This window comes from Scyliorhinus canicula, chromosome 12, assembly GCF_902713615.1.
Source record: "Scyliorhinus canicula chromosome 12, sScyCan1.1, whole genome shotgun sequence".
Taxonomy (NCBI): Eukaryota; Metazoa; Chordata; class Chondrichthyes; order Carcharhiniformes; family Scyliorhinidae; genus Scyliorhinus; species Scyliorhinus canicula.
The window spans coordinates 1,124,002-1,151,009 of record NC_052157.1 but is presented as its reverse complement, the minus strand read 5'-3'; the positions used below and the strand labels follow the sequence as shown (position 1 = coordinate 1,151,009).

The 27,008-nt window shown below is 52.4% G+C and overlaps 1 protein-coding gene across 1 annotated transcript in view; it reads right to left on the bottom strand.

Annotated features, from left to right (window-relative positions):
* LOC119974806 (putative ubiquitin carboxyl-terminal hydrolase 50) overlaps nucleotides 1-27,008 on the bottom strand; it is a 62,757-nt gene that overhangs the window by 6,463 nt on the left and 29,286 nt on the right. The window contains exons 2-4 of the mRNA XM_038814073.1: nucleotides 9,780-10,001; nucleotides 9,314-9,509; nucleotides 7,156-7,602 (exon numbers count right to left, since the gene is read on the bottom strand). Of these exons, the coding sequence (XP_038670001.1) occupies nucleotides 7,156-7,602; nucleotides 9,314-9,509; nucleotides 9,780-10,001 (865 nt within the window). The remainder of the gene's footprint in view (nucleotides 1-7,155; nucleotides 7,603-9,313; nucleotides 9,510-9,779; nucleotides 10,002-27,008) is intronic.

Genomic DNA, 27,008 nt, shown 5'->3' with positions numbered 1-27,008 from the left:
AGACACAGCAATGTGGTTGACTCTTAACTGCCCCTCACTGAAATGGCCGAGCAAGACGCTCAGTTCGAGGGTAATTAGGGATGGACAACAAATGCTGACCCAGCCCAGCGTCTCCCACACCCCAAAGAACAAATTTTTAAAAACAGTGAATTCAGATCCACCGACTTCCAGAATATCAGCTTTACAAACATTCCGAATTGTGATGGAAACAGCGATCAGAACATTGTGGGAGAGCTACAGAACTAACATGAAAAAATCAATTTTGGGGCAGCGCGGTGGCGCAGTGGTTAGCACTGCTACCCCAGGGCGGCATGGTGGCGCAGTGGGTTAGCACAGCTGCCTCACGGCGCTGAGGTCCCAGGTTCGATCCTGGCTCCGGGTCACTGTCCGTGTGGAGTTTGCACATTCTCCCCGTGTCTGTGTGGGCCTCACCCCCACAACACAAAGATGTGCAGGGTAGGTGGATTGGCCACGCTAAATTGCCCCTTAAATGGGGAAAAAAAAAATTGGGTACTTTAAATTGAGAAAAAAACAAATAGCCCAACAACAACAACACAATTGCTTCACAGCTCCAGGGTCCCAGGTTCGATTCCGGCTTGGGTCACTGTCTGTGCGGAGTCTGCACATCCTCCCCGTGTCTGCGTGGGTTTCCTCCGGGTGCTCCGGTTTCCTCCCACAGTCCAAAGATGTGCAGGTTGGGTGGATTGGCCATGCTAAATTGCCCTTAGTGTCCAAAATTGACCTTAGTGTTGGGTGGGGTTACTGGGTTATGGGGATAGGGTGGAGGAGTGGGCTTGGGTGGGGTGCTCTTTCCAAGAGCCGGTGCAGACTTGATGGGCCGAATGGCCTCCTTCTGCACTGTAAATTCTATGAAAACTACAGTAATAATAAAGTGTACAATCCATTGTCAATCCATCATTAATCCATTGTTAATCCATCATTAATCCATCAAATGTAATCACTGCAAAATGGAGTTCCCACCATTCAGTTATACCATCCACACGCAATCTAATTGATTAATTACAAACTGTCAGCTCAGAGAACACAACAGATGGACCAACAGCCACAGTTTATAATCCCCGGGTTCTGATGAGAGGAGAGAGACACAGGACGTGGTTTAATGGGGAAAAAGGGTCCCATTTGCATTGGGGTATTTCTCGGGAAATGGGACACTCCTAACCTGGGCAAGGAATGTTCCACTGTCAGTCCAGGGAGAGAATTCTACCCTAATCTCTGGATCCCCCAACCATAGCCTCCAGTCAACCCCAACATCCCAACCCGACCAGTAGTAGGTCCTCGAGCCCACGTCATAATGGCAGTGCATCCTGGGCCGGTTTCCTGCCATTTCTAACCTGCCACCCAGGCAACCTGGCAGTTTAAAAAAAAAATTAATTTACAGGATATGGGCATCGCTGGTCAGGCCAGCATTTATTGCCCATCCCTAGTTGCCCTTCAGAGGGTGGTGGTGACTGTCGTGTTAAGCACAGTAAGATAACACGGGCTGCAACTGGATGCAGCTTTACCGGAGAGATACTCCACACCTTGAAGTTAGTTCAATGTGATTTATTGAACCTGTCACACAGTTAGCTCCGCTCGCTGTGAGTTCGACTCTCTGCTAACCTAGTGTGATTAATCTGTCTGACTGAATCAGACTAGCTCTTAGCCACGTGCTGTAGGAGTTATATGATATGTACACCCTGACTCACTCTGTAGATGTCCCCAGTGGAAAGAGGCGTAGTGTGCGTGCCTCGTGCCTTTTATAGTGGGAAACCACCCCCAAGTGTCCTGCCTGCTGATTGGTTATGTCCTGTTCTCTGTGTTCATTAGCTGCCTGTCTGTAGATCATGACATTTCCCCTTTTGAAATGTTTTTCTATGGCCTATGTGAAAGTATTTACATGTGTAGGTCGAAAAACTAACTTATTTACATATAGTAGCAGATGGGAACATATGTACATGTGAAAACAGGTGTCTAATGTGCAAAAACAGAACATAGCAAACAAAACAAGTGTTCATAAGTCCAGTCTCTGGGGCTTGCGTTTGATCCTGGTCGACCACCGGAGAGATGGTGGTGGGGATGACGGAGCCTTGATAGGCGGGATTGAAGCCGGGCTGGTGGCCTCGTGGTTCGGGGTATCAGGTGGTGGCACAATAACGGATGGAAACAATCAAGTATGTGGTTGCGGGCGGGCAACTGTGCGCAGTGCCCGTCTGTTTCACCGCACAACAGAGCCATCAGCCAAACGCACAACATACGATCGGGGAGCAGCCCGTCGAACAACAACAGCTGGAACTGACCAGCCTCCATCAGGTAGCTTGATCCAGACCGTATCCACCTGGGATAGCACAGGCAAATCGGTGGCATGAGCATCATTGCCGGTCCCCGAGTTTCTGCACCTTCTGCAGAACCAGGTGGTGATTCAGGTCAGGCAAGTGTATGGCTGGAAGAGTCGTCCGCAGGTCCCTGTTCATCAGGTGTTGAGCCGGTGACATGTCGGTAAACAGGGGGGTTGCCCTGTACGCAAGCAGCGCAAGGTTGATGTCAGAAGCAGAATCCACGGCCTTTCAGATGAGCTGCTTCACTATGTGCCCCCCTTTCTCAACCTTCCCGTTGGACTGCGGGTAATGTGGGCTGGAAGTGACGTGATGAAACTGATATACCTGGCCAAATCCTGACCACTCTTGGCTGCTGATGCAAGGACCGTTGTCACTCATGACAGTGAGTGGGATACTGTAGTAATCCACGGGAGGCAGGAGTTCCGTCACCACACCAATATTTATTTACAATAACGATATTACAGGAGCAGCTACAAACAGTGCTGCTAGCAGTCCAGTCAACTTAAGACTGGCTCACAAAGCCTACACAGGTGATTATATAGACCCCCTCAATGAGCTATCATTGAGGGAGCTCATACTCCAATTGGCCAACCAATAAAGCCAATTGGACTTCATTACAAATACCATGCCTGGAGAACGTCTCCTTACCAGGCCTTGATGACGGTCTTGGATATGAGGTCTGAGAGCTTCACAACTTCTGGGTAGTTAGAAAAAATAATCAGTGATTAACACATAATCACGACCATTGGCATGAAAGAGGTCGATGCCAACTTGGACCACGAGGAGGTCTCGATTTCGTGCTGGCTGAAGCGTCTCCTTGCCCTGTGCTGGCTGGAAGCGTCTCCTTGCCCTGTGCTGGCTGAAGCGTCTCCTTGCCCTGTGCTGGCTGAAGCGTCTCCTTGCCCTGTGCTGGCTGGAAGCGTCTCCTTGCCCTGTGCTGGCTGAAGCGTCTCCTTGCCCTGTGCTGGCTGAAGTGTCTCCTTGCCCTGTGCTGGCTGAAGCGTCTCCTTGCCCTTTGCTGGCTGAAGCGTCTCCTTGCCCTGTGCTGGCTGAAGTGTCTCCTTGCCCGTGTGCTGGCTGAAGCGTCTCCTTGCCCCTGTGCTGGCTGAAGGTTCTCCTTGCCCTGTGCCGTACTCCTTGCTCTGTGCTGCTGAAGCGTCTCCTTGCCCTGTGCTGGCTGAAGTGTCTCCTTGCCCTGTGCTGGCTGAAGCGTCTCCTTGCCCTGTTGCTGGCTGAAGCGTCTCCTTGCCCTGTCTGGCTGAAGATGTCTCCTTGCCCTGTGCTGGCTGAAGCGTCTCCTTGCCCTGTGCTGGCTGAAGCGTTCTCCTTGCCCTGTGCTGGCTGAAGCGTCTCCTTGCCCTGTGCTGGCTGCTGAAGCGTCTCCTTGCCCTGTGCTGGCTGAGCGTCTCCTTGCCCTGTGCTGGCTGAAGCGTCTCCTTGCCCTGTGCTGGCTGAAGCGTCTCCCTTGCTCTGTGCTGGCTGAAGCGTCTCCTTGCCCTGTGCTGGCTGAAGCGTCTCCTTGCCCCTGTGCTGGCTGAAGCGTCTCCTTGCCCTGTGCTGGCTGAAGCAATCTCCTTGCCCTGTGCTGGCTGAAGCGTCTCCTTGCCCTGTGCTGGCTGAAGCGTCTCCGTGCCCTGTGCTGGCTGAAGCGTCTCCTTGCTCTGTGCTGGCTGAAGCGTCTCCTTGCCCTGTGCTGGCTGAAGCGTCTCCTTGCCCTGTGCTGGCTGAAGCGTCTCCTTGCCCTGTGCTGGCTGAAGCATCTCCTTGCCCTGTGCTGGCTGAAGCGTCTCCTTGCCCTGTGCTGGCTGAAGCGTCTCCGTGCCCTGTGCTGGCTGAAGCGTCTCCTTGCCCTGTGCTGGCTGAAGCATCTCCTTGCCCTGTGCTGGCTGAAGCGTCTCCTTGCCCTGTGCTGGCTGCTGAAGCGTCTCCTTGCCCTGTGCTGGCTGCTGAAGCGTCTCCTTGCCCTGTGCTGGCTGAAGCGTCTCCTTGCCCTGTGCTGGCTGAAGCATCTCCTTGCCCTGTGCTGGCTGAAGCGTCTCCTTGCCCTGTGCTGGCTGCTGAAGCGTCTCCTTGCCCTGTGCTGGCTGAAGCGTCTCCTTGCCCTGTGCTGTCTCCTTGCCCTGTGCTGCTGAAGCGTCTCCTTGCCCTGTGCTGGCTGAAGCGTCTCCTTGCCCTGTGCTGGCTGGAAGCCTCTCCTTGCCCTGTGCTGTCTCCTTGCCCTGTGCTGCTGAAGTGTCTCCTTGCTCAGTGCTGGCTGAAGCGTCTCCTTGCCCTGTGCTGGCTGAAGCGTCTCCTTGCCCTGTGCTGGCTGAAGCGTCTCCGTGCCCTGTGCTGGCTGAAGCGTCTCCTTGCCCTGTGCTGTCTCCTTGCCCTGTGCTGGCTGAAGCGTCTCCTTGCTCTGTGCTGGCTGAAGCGTCTCCTTGCCCTGTGCTGGCTGAAGCGTCTCCTTGCCCTGTGCTGGCTGAAGCGTCTCCTTGCCCTGTGCTGGCTGAAGTGTCTCCTTGCCCTGTGCTGGCTGAAGCGTCTCCTTGCTCTGTGCTGGCTGAAGCGTCTCCTTGCCCTGTGCTGGCTGGAAGCGTCTCCTTGCCCTGTGCTGGCTGGAAGCGTCTCCTTGCCCTGTGCTGGCTGAAGAGTCTCCTTGCCCTGTGCTGGCTGAAGCGTCTCCTTGCCCTGTGCTGGCTGAAGCGTCTCCTTGCCCTGTGCTGGCTGAAGGGTCTCCTTGCCCTGTGCCGTCTCCTTGCTCTGTGCTGCTGAAGCGTCTCCTTGCCCTGTGCTGGCTGAAGCGTTGACAGGTCGGACAGTTGAGGACCATGGTCGAGACGCCCTGGCTAATACCGGGCTAGTAGACAGCTTGCCTGGCTCTGCGCCGGCACTTCTCAACACCCAGGTGTCCCTCATGGATTTGCCGGAGCACCAAGCTCTGGAGACTGAATGGAATGACACTGCGGTCCAGCTTGAGGAGGATGCCATCAACCACCGTCAGGTCATCCTTCACATTGAAGAATTGAGGGCACTGCCCTTTTTGCCAGCCATGGCGAGGTGGTGCATGAAACGCTGCAGAAGAGGGTCTTTGGCTGTCCTGTCGTGAATGTGAATCACCTTTTCATCCAACGCCGGGAGGTTGCTGGCCCACAGCTGCACCTGTGATTCGATCTGTTGGATGAATGCCGGCAGGTCCGCAGGCAAGGTAATGGAGCAGGACAAGGCATCCACAATAATGAGCTCCTCGCCAGGCATGTACACTAGTTCAAAGTCATACCTCCGGAGTCTGAGGAGGATGTGCTGCAGACGGGGCATCATGTCTGTTCAGGTCCTTGTGGATAATGGGGACCAGAGGCCTGTGATCCGTCTCGACAGTGAACGTCGGCAGGCCGGAGATATAATCGTGGAACTTGAGAATTCCAGTAAGCAGGCCCAGGCATTCCTTTTCATTTGGGCATGTCACTGCTCGGTGGGTGTCATTGCCCGTGATGGGTAGGTAACCAATACCCAGGATGGGGTGCCATTGCGCTGGAGCAACACCGTGCCGATGCCGTCCTGGCTCACATCTGTCGAGATTTTCGTTTCCCTGTCAGGGTCAAAAAATGCCAATACAGGTGCAGTGATGAGCTTGGCTTTCAGCTCCAGCCACTCTGCTTGATGGGCTGCCTGCCACTCAAAGGTAGTAGACTTTTTCACCAGGTGTCTGAGGGCCGTGGTGTGTGAGGCCAGGTTTGGGATAAACTTGCCCGAGAAGTTTACCTTGCCTAAAAAACACAGCACCGCCTTCTTGTCTTCAGGGGTCTTCATGGCTTCGATGGCCTTGACCTTGTCTGTGTCCGGGCGCACACCCTGCTGAGAGATCTGGTCACCTAAGAGCTTAAGCGTCGACATACCAAAGCAACACTTGGCCCTGTTCAGCTTGAGGCCATTGGCATGGACACGGCGGATAACCTGCTGGAGACGAGAGATGGTCTCTTCGTGGGTCGTGGACCAAATGATAACGTCATCCACATACACATGAACCCCTTCAATGCCCTCCATCATCTGCTCCATGATCCGATGGAAGATCTCCGAGGGCGAGACGATGCCGAATGGCATACGGTTGTAGCAGTATCTGCCAAACGGTGTGTTGAAGGTGCAGAGCCTTCTGCTGGACCCATCCAGCTGGATTTGCCAGAATCCCGGTGAGGAATCTAGCTTTGTGAAGAACCGGGCATGTGCCATCTCACTTGTGAGTTCCTCCTGCTTCGGGATGGGGTAGTGTTCCCGCATTATATTCTGGTTGAGATCCTTGGGATCAATGCAGATGCGCAGCTCCCCCGAAGGCTTTTTCACACATATCATCGAGCTGACCCAGTCCGTCGGTTCTGTAACTTTAGAAATGATGCCCTGGTCCTGAACAGCCTTGAGCTGCACCTTCAGGCGATCCTTCAATGGAGCCGGGACCCGGCGTGGTGCGTGGACCTCTGGCGTGGCATCAGGCCGCAGCAGGATCTTGTACCGATATGGCAGACTGCCCATCCTGTCGAACACATCCGGATACTGAGCGAGGATGTCGTCAATGCCGGCCTGAAGATCCATGTTGGGGGGAGGTCATTGTGTGGACCCACTGCACAAGGGTCAGCAGCTCGCAGGCATGTGCGCCGAGCAGGGAGGCCTTGTCTGGCTTGATGATTTCAAACCTTAGCCTTGCGTGAATGCTCCTGTTGGGAGACAGGCAGATGGCAGGATCCCAGGGCTGTGATGGCATTGCCGTTATAGTCCAGGAGCTGGAAGGCTGCTGGAAGGAGCTGGGTGGCTGCTGGAAGGAGCTGGGTGGCTGCTGGAAGGAGCTGGCCGGCTGCTGGAAGGAGCTGGGTGGCTGCTGGAAGGAGCTGGGTGGCTGCTGGAAAGAGCTGGGTGGCTGCTGGAAGGAGCTGGGTGGCTGCTGGAAGGAGCTGGCCGGCTGCTGGAAGGAGCTGGGTGGCTGCTGGAAGGAGCTGGGTGGCTGCTGGAAGGAGCTGGGTGGCTGCTGGAAGGAGCTGGGTGGCTGCTGGAAGGAGCTGGGTGGCTGCTGGAAGGAGCTGGGTGGCTGCTGGAAGGAGCTGGCCGGCTGCTGGAAGGAGCTGGGTGGCTGCTGGAAAGAGCTGGCAGGCTGCTGGAAGGAGCTGGGTGGCTGCTGGAAGGAGCTGGGTGGCTGCTGGAAGGAGCTGGGTGGCTGCTGGAAGGAGCTGGGTGGCTGCTGGAAGGAGCTGGGTGGCTGCTGGAAGGAGCTGGGTGGCTGCTTGATGCGGATGCAATCTGCCTGTGAAAGGAGATTGGCAGAAGCACCTGTGTCCAGCATGAACTGGATTGAGCATTGATTTACTTGCATCACCGCACGCCATTCATCCGCAGAATCACAGTGAGGATGGGCAGGCTCCCTGATGATGTCGGTGAGGAATGTTCACGTGTGGTAATGATGCCCACATGTAGGGGGACTCCAGGCAAGCGTCCTATGGATCCGATGTACTGCCCGGATCAGAATCCTGTAAACCTTGTTGTACACTCCGAACGGGTCTGCGTTGGAATGGGGAGCGCTGGCCCTTGACTGTTGGTGCAGACCTACACACGGCTGCATAGTGGCCAGGCTTCCCGCAGTTTAAACATCGCCTCCCTCTTAAAGTCGGTGGAGTTGTGGACAGTGCAGAAGGATGTTACAGGTTACAGAGGGACATAGATAAGCTGCAGAGCTGGGCTGACAGGTGGCAAATGGAGTTTAATGCAGAAAAGTGTGAGGTGATTCATTTTGGAAGGAGTAACAGGAAGACAGAGTACTGGGCTAATGGTAAGATTCTTGGTAGTGTGGACGAGCAGAGAGATCTCGGTGTCCATGTCCATAGATCCCTGAAAGTTGCCAACCAGGTTGAGAGGGTTGTTAAGAAGGCGTACGGAGTGCAGCACGGTGGCCTAGTGGTTAGCACAACCGCCTCACGGCGCTGAGGTCCCAGGTTCGATCCCGGCTCCGGGTCACTGTCCGTGTGGAGTTTGCACATTCTCCCCGTGTCTGCGTGGGTTTCACCCCCACAACCCAAAAATATGCAGGGTAGGTGGATTGGCCACGCTAAACTGCCCCTTAATTGGAAAAAAGAATAATTGGGTACTCTAAATTTAAAAATAAAAAAGGTTAAAAAAAAAGAAGGCGTTCGGTGTGTTAGCTTTTATTGGTAGATGGATTGAGTTACGGAGCCACGAGGCCATGTTGCAGTTGTACAAAACTCTGGTGCAGCTGCATTTGGAGTATTGCGTGCAGTTCTGGTCGCCACATTATAGGAAGGATGTGGAAGCATTGGAAAGGGTACAGAGGAGATTTACAAGAATGTTGCCCGGTATGGAGGGAAGGTCTTATGAGGAAAGGCTGAAGGACCTGAGGCTGTTTTCGTTAGAGCGAAGAAGGTTAAGAGGTGACTTAATTGAGGAATACAAGATGATCAGAGGATTAGATAGGGAGGACAGTGAGAGCCTTTTTCCTCGGATGGTGATGTCCAGCACGAGGGGACATAGCTTTAAATTGAGGGGAGATAGATATAGGACAGATGTCAGAGGTAGGTTCTTTACTCAGAGAGTAGTAAGGGCGTGGAATGCCCTGCCTGCAACAGTAGTGGACTCGCCAACACGAAACGCATTCAAATGGTCATTGGATAGGCATATGGACGATAAGGGAATAGTGTAGAGGGACTTTAGAAGGGTTTCACAGGTCGGTGCAACATCGAGGGCCGAAGGGCCTGTACTGCCCTGTAATGTTCTATGTTCTATGTTATAGAGAGTGACACGTATTGATCAGATTTCAATGAGGAAGGGTCTGTGGCTGCAAAAGAAAAAAAGATAAACATTGGATAAATTATAATGCGAATACTTTAACCAGTCCAGGTGAAAGGTCAGTGTAATCACTGAATTCATTTCTGAAGCATGCAAACACTTTGATCCCTCTGCACCGTGTGTAATCGTTGTTACCCTCAGAAAGGGCTGGTACTTACCCTTTTCAGATCATTATGGAGAACATTCAGGAAGAAAAGTAAAAGTTCCTGGGCATCTTGCTGTGTGCCATCAGAAAAGGAAGCATGTAATTTTCCAAGGACTCGTTTTACTTCATCAGGGAAGACATAGACACAATCACCAAGCCACATATCCATCACTAAGGCAGAGAATGCGTTGGAAAGTTCACCTCGACTTCTACACAAGGAAAAACTGCATCAGAACTAAAAATCCAACAAGTGCAATGATGCTCAAGCTGTTGTCAACCCCCCCCCCCCCCCCCCCAATAACAAACCAATTTGCAGCCCAGGCATCTCCCTTATCCGCATCACTGACCCTCACAAACAGGACAGGTGCCAAATTATTCTTGTTCTTGAAATGATCATTTCTCAGGCTCTATTATCACATCACCCTAATGGTTATTGACTTTCTAATACAATTCTTTTACTCTGTGTCTGGTGCTCTTACCTGTTTACATCATCAGCATAAGCCCCAGTTATGAAATATTCGACCAATGGGGTGGTGTTGCAGAGGCATTGCAGAATGCAGTTCATGTAGCAGGTGTTACCCGAATTGGCAAGTCCAGTTTGGCCAGAGCCACCTGTGTTCCTCTCGGTGCCAGTGTTAGACACGCTGGATTCCACTGAGGAGCCATTACTATATTTAGGTACAAGATGGTAGTATCGAGCTCTGAGTGAGGGGGTCCAGAAAGAAAATAAAAATAAAACCAATTACTATTATTACCATAATCTGGAGCATGCAGCAGGTTGTGTGAACAGACAGGGGCTGGTAATGAGCAACAGCTTGCAGTTCACATTATAATGTCTCTGTGTGTCATCAATTTAAAACCTTTCTCCTCCGCTCTCGGTTGAACTGATTCAGCTCAGCTTTGAACAATGGCGGCAGTTGGGCAATGTGGCAGCACATCCAGGGCTGTGTATGGCATTCGGAGGATTTCAATAAATGATCTGAACTTCCTGATGGGGAATAGAATTTCTAAGTTTGCACATAATCCAAACTTTGGCACTGTGTGTTACATAGTGAAGAGGGGACCTAGCAGATGTCAGCAGGACCTAGTCTGGTAATATGGGCAGACATATGGCAGGTACAGTTTAATGCAGATAGTGTGGGGTGATGCACTTTGGGAGGAATGCCATGGAGAGGCTGTATAAAATAAATGTCTGATTCTGAAGGCTGTGAAATATTTTGGTGGCAGGTGGCACAATAATGTAATGATGAAGAAAGTGTATGAGAAACGTACCTTCTAAATAGAGGTATTGAATACAAAGACAGCAAAGTCATTCTAAACCTTTATGAATCAATGATAGGCCTCAACTGGTGTATTTGTACATTTCCAGGCATCATTGAGAAGGCTGTCAAGGGGGCCTACATGATAGGGCACAGGAATAGCGGGCTCCGGCTCCACTCCCTTTGTAATCCATCTTTTATCCTGTTTGCCCGTCACCTAATCCAAAAGTTAATTTTTACTAATATTCCTTTGGATAAGTATTGGAGAGAATATACTGAAAAACATGAAGAAATCGGGCGATAAAAGGGCAGTCGGATTGGGAGGAGGTGGAGTTGCCTTTTCAATATCCTCAAGCGGTGACTGGATGCTCGATGACTGCAAACTTTATCTGAATAATAGACCAGAGTCTCGGCCTGCTGACAGAAAACTCATCAGGAACAGCTGTACAATATTAATAAGAGGCTTTGGTGAAACGGAGGAAAGAATCCAGAAAGTTAAAATGTTGCTTCTTCAGTTGAAGCTCATGTTTTATTCCTTGGAAAATTAGCCATGTGGCAGAAATCCTGGAAGATTTGGAGAATATTCGAGTTGTCAGACTGCTGGAAAGAAGGGAGGGCGGGATTCCCGTTCTGGGAGCTGGATGTAAAGGGAGCAGACCACCGAATTCTAACTCAGAACAGACAACGTCCCAGGCCTGGGATAGTGAGGTGCCGCAGGACCTGGGGCCTGGGATAGTGAGGTGCCGCAGGACCTGGGGCCTGGGATAGTGAGGTGCTGCAGGACCTGGGGCCTGGGATAGTGAGGTGCCGCAGGACCTGGGGCCTGGGATAGTGAGGTGCCGCAGGACCTGGGGCCTGGGATAGTGAGGTGCCGCAGGACCTGGGGCCTGGGATAGTGAGGTGCCTCAGGACCTGGGGACTGGGATAGTGAGGTGCTGCAGGACCTGGGGCCTGGGATAGTGAGGTGCCGCAGGACCTGGGGCCTGGGATAGTGAGGTGCCGCAGGACCTGGGGCCTGGGATAGTGAGGTGCCGCAGGACCTGACTCCATGAAGAGGCAAAGATCTCCTTTTCCCAGGACTCCTCAGCAATGACACAGCAGAAACTTTGGCGTTTCGATGAAGTTCGAAGGTAGCTGGAATGAATTATGTCATTGCGATAACCTGCGGCGACCCTGAAAGCCATTTCTGAGACTCTGTTACATCTTTTGATGGTCCGACTGATGCTTTACATAGAACAGTACAGCACAGAACAGGCCCTTCGGCCCTCAATGTTGTGCCGAGCAATGATCACCTTACTCAAACCCACGTATCTACCCTATACCCGTAACCCAACAACCCCCCCCCCCCCCCCCTAACCTTTACTTTTTTAGGACACTACGGGAAATTTATCATGGCCAATCCACCTAACCCGCACATCTTTGGACTGTGGGAGGAAACCGGAGCACCCGGAGGAAACCCACGCACACACGGGGAGGACGTGCAGACTCCGCACAGACAGTGACCCAGCCGGGAATCGAACCTGGGACCATGGAGCTGTGAAGCATTTATGCTAACCACCATGCTACCGTGCTGCCCAAATTTACTCCTCATTAAGTCCATAAACGGCAGGAAATTGTCCAGACTTCCTAAAGCTCAGAAATTCTGAAATCCAGACTTGCTGCCACATCATGTTGTTATTTATCTGATTTCATTGTCATGTTTATTGGGAAGGGATTAAGATTCGACCTCTATAATGAATATATTTTTCTTCTCCTGGACTTTTATTTTTCTTCACGGGAGCTATGCTACAAGCTAATCAGCCATCGTCTTTCCCATATCCTCTCGTTAATCATGTCAGGACCGAGTGGCGCCAAGGGAGGGGGCTGGAGGGAGCAGATCCTGACGATGGGTTCAAAATGTGGGAGGGGCATTTGGCTCCCATTCCCCTTGTTGAGGAGCTTTTCTCCTGGTGCTATCTGTGGTAGTATGACTAGGGGTATTACGGTACCTGAGAGTGAGAGCTGCTATTGGTGTAGAAGGCTCGCTGCCCATTGGTCCAAGTGATGTCTTCTCATTGGTCGGGAGGAAGGTAGCTCCGCCTATGAGGCGGAGTATAAGAACCCGTGTTTCCCAGCAGCCAGGTCATTTCTGTACTCCTGCTGCTGGGCAGACTTCTTGTAGATTAAAGCCTTCGATTCGGAATACTCCTTCGTTTCTGTGTTCATTGATTGAGCATCAATTTAATCTACAAGATTTTAAAGGATGGAGCTCCGCATCAAACCGGAGCGTCTACGACTCAGCCCCCACTCAGCTAATGCAGCAGCTACGTTCAAGCACTGGCTGGCTTGTTTCAACAGCTACCTCAGTGCGGCGGAAAACGTACCAGCGAAGGAGCAAAAACTACACATCCTCCACTCGTGCGTCGGCCCCGCCATCTACACGCTCATCGAGGAAACGACCGACTACGACGCGGCCATGGAACTGCTCAAAGGACACTTCATCCGGCCGGTAAATCAAGTTTACGCTCGGCACTTACTGGCCACAAGGCAGCAGATCCCTGGTGAGTCGTTGGACGATTTTTACCGTGCGCTCCTTGTACTGGGGAGGAACTGCGGCTGCCCACAAGTGTTGGCTAGTGAGCACACTGAGCTCCTCATCTGAGACGCCTTTGTTACAGACATGCAGTCCCCACAGATCCGCCGCAGAGAGAGAAACCTTGAGCCTCACGGGGGCACGGTCCCTCGATACCTCTCTAGATGTTGTGAGCAGAAATGCCCGCTCCTACGCCCCCGACCACGTGGCGGCCCCCTGGGCAGCGTAGAACTCGGCGTCTCTCTCCCCCACGGACTCGGACCCCACCCAGGCTTGTGCCGCAGGGCGCCCCGAAAAACCCACGGGGCCCCGTTGCTATTTTTGCGGCCAGGCAAAGAACCCCCGACAACGTTGCCCAGCCCGTTCTGTAATCTGCAAGGGCTGCGGGAAGAAAGGCCACTTTGTGGCCGTCTGCCAGGCAAAGGCGGTCGCTGCGGTCCCGGGCAGCGACCGCGGGACTCCCCCGTCTCTCTCTCCAGGGGCCCCGTGCTGCCCCCATCCCCCAACGCCACGTTTGACCTCCGGGCGCCGTCATTTTACGCCTCCGACACGACATTCGGGGGACGGGCGCCGCCATTTTGTCCACCCCCCACCATGTGCGACCGACGGGCGCCCCCATCTTGGATCGGCTCCAAGGACCTCGCGGATGACTACTCCCTGCCTGATGAAGACTCCGACTATCTGCCACGACTCGCTTCAGTCACTCTGGACCAGTCTCGGCCCCGCAGCCTCTCTACGGCTACAAGAAGGATTCTGCTCAACGGGCACGATACAACCTGCCTGCTGGACTCCGGGAGCACAGAGAGTTTCATCCACCCCCACCACGGTAAGACGCTGCGCTCTCCCTGTCTCCCGGTCAGTACAGATCACGGGGTGTTGTATAGCGGACCTCACAGACCAGGGCAGGGAGTTTAAAAATTACAGACTCTAGGTCCTCCCCCACCTCTGTGCGGCCACACACCTGGGGTTAGACTTCCAGTGTAACCTCCAGAGTCTAACATTTACCGTATATACTCGCGTATCATGCGATCTCGCGTATCATGCCACCCCTAAATTTTCATCCCCAAAACATGATTTTATGCTATATCTCATGTATCATGCGAGTCACTTTTTTGGAAATTAATGCCCAAACTAAAACTTCCAAATGGTATCATTGTCTGTGGATTCTGCAGAGTGGATTCTGTTGTGAAAGCTGTTGGCGAATCGAACAGCTTTCCAGCTGGCTTTACTAGCGTCGTTCAGCCACTTGACGTTTCCATTCATAAAAACGGCAAGTAAAACACCCGCGAATTCTGTATCGGAAAAAGACGGCCATGTATTGAATAAATTACCCATATGATCAGGAATACTACTCTTCAGATTGTGACCACAGCATTCTGATGGGAAGATGTTCAGCCATTCATGTTTTTATGAATGGAAACGGCAAGCGGCTGAACATCTTCCCATCAGAAAAAACAGCAAGTAAAACACCCGCAAATTTTGTATCTCGCGTATCATGCGACCCCCCAAATTTAGGTTACAATTTAGGTCTTCAAAAGTCGCATGATACGCGAGTATATACGGTAAATTCGGCGGCCCTATGCCTCCCCTCACTGTCTGCAGCTTCGCGACCCTCAAGGTCGATTCCCCGTCCTTGTTTGCAAACCTCACCCCGGATTGCAAACCCGTCGCCACCAGGAGCAGACGATACAGTGCCCAGGACCGGGTCTTCATCAGGTCCGAGGTCCAGCGGCTTATGAAGGAAGGGGTCATCGAGGTTAGTAACAGCCCCTGGCGAGCACAAGTTCTAGTGGTAAAGGCCGGGGAGAAGAATAGGATTGTCATAGACTACAGTCAGACCATCAACAGGTTTACGCAGCTGGACGCATACCCTCTCCCCCGTATATCCGACCTGGTCAACAGGATCGCGCAGTACAAGGTCTTCTCCACGGTGGACCTCAAGTCTGCCTACCATCAGCTCCCCATCCGCGCAAGCGATCGCAAGTACACTGCGTTCGAAGCGGACGAGCGGCTCTATCACTTTTTAAGGGTTCCCTTCGGTGTCACAAACAGGGTCTCGGTCTTCCAAAGGGAGATGGACCGATTGGTCGACCAATACAGCTTACGGGCAACCTTCCCATATCTTGATAATGTCACCATCTGCGGCCACGATCAGCAGGCCCACGACACCAATCTCTGCAAATTCCTCCAAACCGCAAAGCTCCTGAATCTGACTTAGAACATAGAACATAGAACAGTACAGCACAGAACAGGCCCTTCGGCCCTCAATGTTGTGCCGAGCCATGATCACCCTACTCAAACCCACGTATCCACCCTACACCCGTAACCCAACAACCCCCCCCTTAACCTTACTTTTATTAGGACACTACGGGCAATTTAGCATGACCAATCCACCTAACCCGCACATCTTTGGACTGTGGGAGGAAACCGGAGCACCCGGAGGAAACCCACGAACACAGGGGGAGGACGTGCAGACTCCACACAGACAGTGACCCAGCCGGGAATCGAACCTGGGACCCTGGAGCTGTGAAGCATTTATGCTAACCACCATGCTACCGTGCTGACTTACAACAAGGAAAAATGCGTGTTTAGCACCGACCGCCTAGCCATCCTCGGCTACGTAGTGCGTAACGGAGTGATAGGCCCCGACCCTGAACGCATGCGCCCCCTGATGGAGCTCCCCCTCCCCCACTGCCCCAAAGCCCTCAAACGCTGCCTGGGTTTTTTCTCATATTACACCCAGTGGGTTCCCAATTCCGCCGACAAAGCCCGTCCCCTCATCCAATCAGCCTCTTTTCCCCTGTCAATGGAGGCCCGCCAGGCCTTCAGCCGCATCAAAGCGGATATCGCAAAGGCCACGATCCGCGCTATCGATGAGTCCCTCCCCTTCCAGGTCGAGAGCGACGCGTCCGATATAGCTCTGGCAGCCACCCTCAACCAAGCGGGCAGACCCGTGGCCTTCTTCTCCCAGACCCGCCATGCTTCCGAACTCCGCCACTCCTCAGTCGAGAAGGAAGCCCAGGCCATAGTCGAAGCGGTGCGACATTGGAGGCACTATCTGGCCGGCAGGAGGTTTACCCTCCTCACAGACCAACGGTCAGTGGCCTTCATGTTCGACAATGTACAGAGGGGCAAGATAAAGAACGACAAGATCTTGCGGTGGAGGATCGAGTTGTCCACCTACAACTACCACATCTTGCATCGTCCTGGGAAGCTGAACGAGCCTCCCGATGCCCTGTCCCGCGGCACCTGTGCCAACGTACAAGCGGACCGCCTCCGATCCCTCCACGCGGACCTCTGCCACCCGGGGGTCACCTGCTTCTTTCACTTTGTAAAGGCCCGCAACCTGCCTTACTCCATCGAGGAGGTCAGGACAGTCACTAGGAACTGCCACATCTGCGCGGATGCAAGCCGCACTTCTACCGCCCTGAATAAACCCATCTGATAAAGGCTTCCCGCCCCTTTGAACGCTTCAGCATGGACTTCAAAGGTCCCCTCCCCTCTACCAACCGCAACACTTACTTCCTCAACGTGAATGACGAGTACTCCCGCTTCCCGTTCGCCATGCCCTGCCCCGACATGACCACACCCACCATCATTAAAGCCCAACACACCATCTTCTCCCTGTTCGGGTTCCCCGCGTACATCCACAGCGACCGGGGGTCCTCCTTTATGAGCGACGAGCTGCGTCAATTCCTGCTCAGCAGGGGCATTGCCTCTAGCAGGACGATCAGTTATAACCCCCGGGGTAATGGTCAGGTCGAGCGGGAGAACGGAACGGTCTGGATGACCGTCCTACTGGCCCTACGGTCCAGAGATCTCCCAGTCCCTACGGTCCAGAGATCTCCCAGTCCCCCGCTGGCAAGAGGTCCTCCCAGACGCCCTCCACTCAATCCGGTCACTGCTTTGCACGTCTACCAGTCAAACGCCTCATGAACGCCTTCTTGTCTTCCTAGGAAGTCTTCCTCAGGGACCCCGCTCCCGACCTGGCTGGCTACCCCCGGGCCCATCCTGCTCCGGAAACACGTGCAGGCGCACAAATCGGACCCATTGATCGAGGGTCCAGCTGCTCCACACGAACCCGCAGTACGCGTATGTGGACTATCCCGACGGCCGACAGGACACGGCCTCCCTACGGGACCTGGCACCCGCCGGATCCCACCCCACCCCCCAGGCACCAGCCCCCCCCCACTCCAGCCGCAACTCCTCCCCGCAGGTTCTCCCCTCCCTGGCCCGCCAACCCCCTCACTCAGGCCGCCGAGAGGACCAGACGCCCCTCTCCAAGGCCCGGCCCTCACCAGCTCCGCCTAGGGGTACGGACGCAGCCACGAGGACCGGATCATCGCTCCCGGAGTCATGGACGCCCGCAACTCCAACATCTCCAGCGAAGCTCCGCAGGTCACAGGGGATGTCCAAGGCCCCCAATCGGCCGATCGAGTCGATATGAACTGTTAATGGACGTTTTTTTGTTCTTCTCTCGTTTTTCCAACTCTGTAAATAGTTACCGTGTGCTAACACGTCCCTGTATATAGTCACGGGCCAGTGGGCAGCCACCGTTGGAGAGGTATGATCCCACATCACTAGTCATACTACCAGTCTCTTATCCCACTTGCATGGGACACCCCCCCTCATTCCGCGGCTCCTCAAAGGCCCACCCCCACCCCCACCCCGGGTTCCTTTCTCAACAAGGGGTGAATGGGGAGGGGGCTGGAGGGAGCAGGTCCTGACGGGTGGGTGCAAAATGTGGGAGGGGCATTTGGCTCCCATGCCCCTTGTTGAGGAGGTTTTCTCCTGGTGCTATCTGTGGTAGTATGACTAGGGGTATTACGGTACCTGGGAGTGTGAGCTGCTATTGGTGTAAAGGCTCGCTGCCCATTGGCCCAAGTGATGTCTTCTCATTGGTCGGGAGGAAGGTAGCTCCACCTATGAGGCGGAGTATAAGAACCCGTGTTTCCCAGCAGCCATCGTTCTTTCTGTACTCCTGCTGCTGGGCAGACTTCTTGTAGATTAAAGCCTTCGATTCGGACTACTGCTTCGTTTCTGTGTTCATTGACCGAGCATCAGTATCAACAGTGTGGCCATGCAGGTCCTCACCTTTGTAAAGGAATGACCGCTTAGAACTATTGTCGTTGTGATTCTTTTGCTTTGTGTTATGTTGGGGTTTTTAGATCATTGACGATATCCTGCCTAGGTACAGACAGGCCTTTTATCCGGCAGAACAACACGTTAGGGATATTCCCCTTCAAAATGGAGAATTGTGTTAAGGATAGGGGGATTGTCAGGTGGTTAGTACATAGAGAGAGTCTCAATAATGAACATACATGGCCAACTGAATTACTCCCTAGAGCTTATCACTCATTGACCCCCCCCTTATCCTGTCTGCTTTTTGTGGCCTTGTTGCCCCCTATTGCCCCCCCGCCCCATCCATTACTGGCTTTGAACAGGTCCTGGAACAGACTGAAGAATGGCCCCCACGCTGTGTGGAAGCCACATCCGACCCTCGGATGGTGTATTTGATCTTTTGAAGGTGGAAAGATTCCGCCAGGTCTGCCAGCCAATCCGAAGCTGTAGATGATGCTGTTCGCCAAGCAGCATTTTCGGTGGGCGATTAAGAAAGCAAAAGCAAGGGTTCCCTAGTGAAGTTCTGGCTGGTCCGATACCCTGAGGATTGCCACTATCGGGTACGGCTCCACCCCTACACCTTTGGACATTGCCTCAAAGGCGGCTATCCAGAACATGTGGGCGTCGTTGGCCGGGCCTCCTCCACCTCCAGGAAGAACCTGGGCAGGCCAACTCCAAGGATCGTTTACCAGACTCCTAAACGACCCTCTTATGGACTGACCTCATTAACACTACACCCCTGTATGCTTCATCCGATGCCGGTGTCCATGTAGTTACATTGTGTACCTTGTGTTTCCCTATTATGTATTTGCTTTCATTCCCTTTTCTTCCCATGTACTTAATGATCTGTTGAGCTGCTCGTAGAAAAATACTTTTCACTGTACCTCGGTACACGTGACAATAAACAAATCCAATCCAATCCAATCCACAATCCAATCCAATCCAATCCAATCCACAATCCAATCCAATCCATTCGGGTTCAGGTTAGGTGTATTCTGTGCACCAATTTAAACTGCATAAGGCTGGTGGCACAGTGGTTAGCTCTGCAATCTCACTGCTCTGAGGTCCCAGGTTCAATCCTGGCTCTGGGTCACTGTCCGTGTGGAGTTTGCACATTCTCCCCGTGTCTGCGTGGGTCTCACCCTACAACCCAAAAAGATGTGTAAGGTAGGGGGATTGGCCAAGTTAAATTTTTTTTTGTTATAAATTTAGAGTACCCAATTCATTTTTCCCAATTTAAGGGGCAATTTAGCGTGGCCAATCCACCTACCCTGCACATCTTTGGGTTGTGGGGATGAAACCCATGCAGACACGGGGAGAATGTGCAAACTCCACACAGACAGTGACCCAGAGCCGGGATCGAACCTGGGACCTCGGCGCCATGAGGCAGCAGTGCTAACCCACTAGACCTCCATACTGCCCTGGTCACGTTAAATTGCCCCTTAATTGGAAAAAATAAATTGGGTACTCTAAATTGATTTTTAAAAAGAAAAATAAATAATAAATAAATGAACTGAATGAGGCTGAGCCTTGTGCAGGAGGAGGTGGAGTTAGCTCTGCTCAGTGCTTCACTCCGAGTCCCCAACGCACTTCTGCCCCAGTTCATCCTCCCACTTGCTGCATCCAGTGGGGCTCTGCCTTTCTAAAGGCCATCTGTATGTGTCCCTGCCGTTCTCTTTCTCCATACTCTCCACATCCAGTCATTCCAGCAACATGGTATCTCTCAGGGCCCCAGGGCCCCTGGGCACCTAGTCATCTCCTTACGGGGAACGTTTTTGATTTGTAAATGTTGGAGCTCCTGTCCATTCGTTAGTTCCAGCCTCTCCATCAGCTGGTCTAAGGTTTTGCAAGTCTGCCCCATGGAAAAGTCCCTAATCACTAGTGTCCCCCCCTTCCTGTCTCCACCTATTAAAGGTGGCATCCAGCATGGCTGGTGGGAACTTGGTGGGTTACCACAGATGGGTGCCATGGTGTAGCGAGGGCTCGGAGGGTCGTTCCCATGCAGGACCCCTCCATCCTCACCCATTCCATGCTTGGTTCTGTTACCCATCTCCTCACTCTCTTGGCCGAGGCTGCCCAGTGGGAGTATTGCAAATTCGGTAGGACCCAGGCCACCCATGCTTCTTCTCTGCAGTGTTGTGTTAGGGATTCCTGCCCCCATACAACCCCCCCTCCCCCCTATACAAATCCCATATCATTTTATCTACTCTTTGGAAAAAGGCGTTGGGGATCAAGATCAGTATGGATCTAAACTGGTTTAACAGTGGGCTAAGCAGCTGGCTTGTAATGCAGAACAAGACCAGCAGCGCAGGTTCAATTCCCGTACCAGCCTCCCCGAACAGGCACCGGAACGTGGAGACTGGAGGCTTTTCACAGTAACTTCATTTGAAGCGACCTTGTGACAATAAGCGATTATTATTATTAGAACAAAAAGAGGAACCTTGGCAGTACGTTCATTTTGATCGTCTGAACTCTCCTTGCCAAGGAAAGCGGGAGTGCATCCCATCTCCGTAGGTCCTTCTTTCTCCACTGGCCAGATTCCACTTGTCGATCAGTGTCCAGTCCTGGATCCGTGTCCAGTCGTGGATCCGTGTCCAGTCGTGGATCCGTGTCCAGGCGTGGATCCGTGTCCAGGCGTGGATCCGTGTCCAGGCGTGGATCCGTGTCCAGTCGTGGATCCGTGTCCAGGCGTGGATCCGTGTCCAGGCGTGGATCCGTGTCCAGTCGTGGATCCGTGTCCAGGCGTGGATCCGTGTCCAGGCGTGGATCCGTGTCCAGTCGTGGATCCGTGTCCAGGCGTGGATCCGTGTCCAGGCGTGGATCCGTGTCCAGTCGTGGATCCGTGTCCAGTCGTGGATCCGTGTCCAGTCGTGGATCCGTGTCCAGGCGTGGATCCGTGTCCAGGCGTGGATCCGTGTCCAGTCGTGGATCCGTGTCCAGGCGTGGATCCGTGTCCAGGCGTGGATCCGTGTCCAGGCGTGGATCCGTGTCCAGGCGTGGATCCGTGTCCAGGCGTGGATCCGTGTCCAGGCGTGGATCCGTGTCCAGTCGTGGATCCGTGTCCAGGCGTGGATCCGTGTCCAGGCGTGGATCCGTGTCCAGGCGTGGATCCGTGTCCAGGCGTGGATCCGTGTCCAGTCGTGGATCCGTGTCCAGTCGTGGATCCGTGTCCAGGCGTGGATCCGTGTCCAGTCCTGGGTCCGTGTCCAGTTGTGGATCCGTGTCCAGTCGTGGATCCGTGTCCAGTCGTGGATCCGTGTCCAGGCGTGGATCCGTGTCCAGTTGTGGAATATCTGGATCCCCAGGTAATGGAATTTGTTTTGGGTTATTTTGAATGGGACACCACCCAGCTCGGCCCCTCCACCTCTCAGGTTCACCAGGAAAACCTAACTTTCGCCCAGGTTGAGTTTGTCGCCCGAGAAGGCCCCAAATTCTTCCAAGAGCTTCATGATTTCCTCCAAGCCATCTGCGGGTCCGAGATGTAGCGGAGCAGGTCATCCCCTTCCAGTGAGACTCTGGAGGAGGTCATCCCCTTCCAGTGAGACTCTGGAGGAGGCCATCCCCTTCCAGTGAGACTCTGGAGGAGCAGGTCATCCCCTTCCAGTGAGACTCTGGAGGAGGTCGTCCCCTTCCAGTGAGACTCTGGAGGAGGCCATCCCCTTCCAGTGAGACTCTGGAGGAGCAGGTCATCCCCTTCCAGTGAGACTCTGGAGGAGGTCGTCCCCTTCCAGTGAGACTCTGGAGGAGGCCATCCCCTTCCAGTGAGACTCTGGAGGAGCAGGTCATCCCCTTCCAGTGAGACTCTGGAGGAGGCCATCCCCTTCCAGTGAGACTCTGGAGGAGGTCATCCCCTTCCAGTGAGACTCTGGAGGAGGTCAGCCCCTTCCAGTGAGACTCTGGAGGAGCAGGTCATCCCCTTCCAGTGAGACTCTGGAGGAGCAGGTCATCCCCGTCCAGTGAGACTCTGGAGGAGGCCACCCCCTTCCAGTGAGACTCTGGAGCAGGTCATCCCCTTCCAGTGAGACTCTGGAGGAGGCGGTCATCCCCTTCCAGTGAGACTCTGGAGGAGCAGGTCATCCCCTTCCAGTGAGACTCTGGAGGAGCAGGTCAGCCCCTTCCAGTGAGACTCTGGAGGAGCAGGTCAGCCCCTTCCAGTGAGACTCTGGAGGAGGCTATCCCCTTCCAGTGAGTCTCTGGAGGAGGCCACCCCCTTCCAGTGAGACTCTGGAGGAGGCCACCCCCTTCCAGTGAGACTCTGGAGGAGGCCACCCCCTTCCAGTGAGACTCTGTGCTCTCTGCCTCCTCTGTCGATGCCCTTCTAGCCTTTCGCATCTCTCAGAGCGATTGGCAGGGTTTTGATCGCCAGGGTGAACAGGAACAGGGACAGCGGGCATCCCTGCCTGGGTACCTTCGTGCAGCCGGAAGTATTCAGAGCTGTTGGTGTTGGATTGATCGCTCGCCAGGGGGGTGTTTGCAGGAGTTTCACCGACATGGTAAACTCCATCCCTAGATCAGACCACTCCGCTACCTCAATGACGTACTTCCACTCGACTCTGTCGACGGTCTTTTCTGCATCAAGGGAGACGATCACCTCTGGTGTTCCCTCCCCGGATGGGGTCATTGGCACATTTAGCAACCACCTGATGTTCACAGTTAGCTGTCTACCCTTGACAAAGCCTGTTTGTCCTCTGCGACCACATCCGGTACGCTCTAGTCTCTTAGCCAGGACTTTCGCGAGTATTTTCGCATCTATGTTGAGCAGTGAAATGGGTCTGTATGATCCGCATTCCGTTGGGTCTTTGACTTTTTTGGGTAGCAGCGATATGGTGGCCTGTGTTAGTGTTGGAGGCAGGGTGCCCCTCGCTAGCGAGTCTGCAAACATCTCCCGTGGGCGTGGGACCAGGGCTGGTGCAAATTCTTTATAGACATTTGCCGGGAACCCTTCCCCGCCTGTGACCTCTCCCAGTCATATTGGTGCTTCCAGCTCCCTCCGTCTGTCAACCCCACGACTGGCACGTCCAGTCCAGAGGAACCATTTATCCCCAAGTCCCAGTCGGGGGTTCAGAGGTGTACAGTCCCCGGTAGAAAGCCTCAAATGCTTGGCTGACCTTTTTTGGTTCAGCTACCAGTCCCCCGCTGCTGTCCTTTACCTGTGGCTGCCTTCACCTCTCAGCTGGCGAGCCAACAGACAAATAGCCTTCTCTCCATGTTCGGAGCAGGTCCCCAGGGTCTGGCGGAGTTGGTCACTGCTTTCCTGGTGGATAGCCGGCGTTATGGGCCAGGGTTTAGAGAATCCCAAAGTGTATCATGGAGTTCACCTGACCCACAACTTTTACTAGATTGTGGTATGGGGAGCACACGGCCCACTCTACAGGTGTGGTACAGCAGAAATGGAAAAGTAATTTTTTAAAAGCAAAACAATGTTTATTCTATGAACTCAAGTTAACCTTTTTGAAACATGCAGTGAACATCTTAGCAACCATCAATTCAAATACAACCCCCAAAGAGTACAACACTAAATAATCCTTAATAACTTCCCAAACAACATCCAGAAGATAGAAGAAACATCTTTTAACAGAAGCACATTAGGTTTACATTCACTACGGAGAACATACCCAATACAAAGAGAGTGACACAAGCCTCCACAGAGAGAGTGACACAAGCCTCCACAGAGAGAGTGACACAGGCCTCCACAGAGAGAGTGACACAGGCCTCCACAGAGAGAGTGACACAGGCCTCCACAGAGAGAGTGACACAGGCCTCCACAGAGAGAGTGACACAGGCCTCCACAGAGAGAGTGACACAGGCCTCCACAGAGAGAGTGACACAGGCCTCCACAGAGAGAGCGACACAGGCCTCCACAGAGAGAGTGACACAGGCCTCCACAGAGAGAGCGACACAAGCCTCCACAGAGAGAGAGTGACACAGGCCTCCAGAGAGAGAGCGACACAAGCCTCCACAGAGAGAGTGACACAGGCCTCCACAGAGAGAGTGACACAGGCCTCCACAGAGAGAGTGACACAGGCCTCCACAGAGAGAGTGACACAGGCCTCCACAGAGAGAGTGACACAAGCCTCCAGAGAGAGAGTGACACAAGCCTCCACAGAGAGAGTGACACAAGCCTCCACAGAGAGTGTGACACAGGCCTCCACAGAGAGAGCGACACAAGCCTCCACAGAGAGAGTAACACAGGCCTCCACAGAGAGAGTGACACAGGCCTCCACAGAGAGAGCGACACAAGCCTCCACAGAGAGAGTGACACAGGCCTCCACAGAGAGAGTGACACAGGCCTCCACAGAGAGAGTGACACAAGCCTCCACAGACAGCTCGGTGACAGACTCAAAAATGGAAGCAAGAAAACACTCCACAGCAAAGGCCATGCATGAACAAGACTAGGAAGGTGTATCTACCTTATCTGCACAGCCAGCCGCAGACTATGAAAGTCTACCCAGCTCACGTGAACAACAAAAGGAATATGAAAGTCTACCCAGCTCACGTGAACAACAAAAGGAATATGAAAGTCTACCCAGCTTATTTGAGCCACCAGAAGAAGACAATGAAAGTCTACCCAGCTCATTAAACCAACAAGAAGATACTGAATGTCTACCCACTGTATGTGAGATTAGTGACAATGTGATCACAATTCCCATACAGGATGTGCAGGATCACAGCGACACTGACAGATCTCAGCTCGTCTGTACAGAAGCACTCAACAATCAGAGGACGGCTATCCACGAGTCCAGAGAAACCACGTCAATTTAAATCTTGAAGATTTTGACTCCAGAAGAAGAGCACCAAGAAACCAAAGGTGATTCAAATGAACAAGAAATAACTCTAGGAGTACCAAGGAAGCAAAGAAGAGGAATCAAATCCACCACAAATGACTGATGTCACCAACATTAATGCAACATCAGGTCATTCTCACAATTCTCAAGACAAAACGCTCAATGTAACAGATACCACAACGGACATTGACACCAATAACTGTGACAATGACTCAAATCATCCACACGGCACACTCATTGAGCGCAACAAGAACAACAAACACCTCAAGACGCACAGCAGAAACAAGAACAACAACAGCAACAACAAAAACAACATGCAGCGCAACAAGAACAACAAAGACAACAAGAAGCATAACAGAAACACAAGCACGACAATAAAAATGACAAGATCAGCGACGAAATCAAAAACAGAAACAACAAGCACAACAACAAAGAACGCAGCGAAAACAACAAAAACAGAAACAACAAGCACGACAAAAACAACAAGAACGACAACAGAAACAACAAACACAGAAACGACGGAAACAACAACAATGAAACAACGACCTGTACAACATGGTACAACTCTGCACATGAAGGACAATGCCACAGCACACTGCAAAACAATGACAAGACTACCAACATGCCAAGGCATGATAAAGAATCTCACAAATTCACATCTGCTCCAGAACAAGCAAGCACGCCAGCTTTCAAGGCAGATGACACACTAGATCAATACCGCAAGCACAGGAAAAAGTCCAGGTCAGACAATGGTGTAACATAGAATCGCTACCACAAGTATAGAAAAAAAAAGAAAGTCTAAATCAGACAACAAAGTGATTCGACCATTCGAACACCTCATGATGACTTGATGGTCACTTCAACACAAGAACACTGACGATGTTCACAAAGAAATAACAACATCAACATCACCACTTCAACAAAAGACAAAAGCAACTCAAAATGAACAAATTCATAAAGTTTGGACTCACAAATTTATTGATTAAGATTGGACTCAAATATTAATTGGCTTTGTATAATCATCAAGATCATCACAACTTGCATATAACATCATTTGTCTACCTATTTCACACAAGCGAAAAAACCTTAGAGACTAAATGTATTCACATTTGACGGACTAACTCATTGATTTTTTACAATGCATTTGCAAACTACATCCATTGTTTGTTCAATTTTCTTTACAACATACAGAAAATATGTAACACGAAAAAAAGGGGGATGTAGTGATCTCTATATGTGCATGTACACAAGGGGTTAATGTGTAATCGGTAGCACCACATGATCACTAGAGGGCCGGACCAACAGGGGTATAAAAGGCAACCACATTGGGTCTCTCTATCTCTCTTGGGTGCACTGTGACCAGGGCAATAGCAGACTAGTTCAGATGGCTAGTGGAGTTACGCATAGTTTTTTTTTTCTTTTTTATAAATTTAGAGTACCCAATTTTTTCTTTTCCAATTAAGGGGCAATTTAAGTGTGTCCAATCCACCTACCCTGCACATCTTTGGGTTGTGGGGACGAAACCCACGCAGACACGGGGAGAATGTGCAAACTCCACACGGACAGTGACCCAGGGCCGGGATTCGAACCCGGGTCCTCAGCGCCGTGAGGCAGCAGTGCTAACCACTGTGCCACCATGCTGTCCGAGTTACGCATAGTTACCATAGTTAGATCTTGTTAACCTTATCACTAGTATCAAAGTTAAAGTAAAGAACTCATGCAATTATTGTTATAGTTACTCAATAAACCTTTTGTTACTACTGGATGAGTCCGAGTCTTCTTCATCGAGATTCAGAAGACCTCATCGCTAATCAAGGTTTGAGTAGCACATGTTACCTACCACACAGGTAACAAAACAGTGGTTAGGCCCAGACATTCCCCCAAAATCAGCAATAACCTGCTCACTGAACTCATCACAGCCTTGGTTCAAACATGGAATTCCAGAGGGGAGGTGAGGGTGACTTCCTTCAA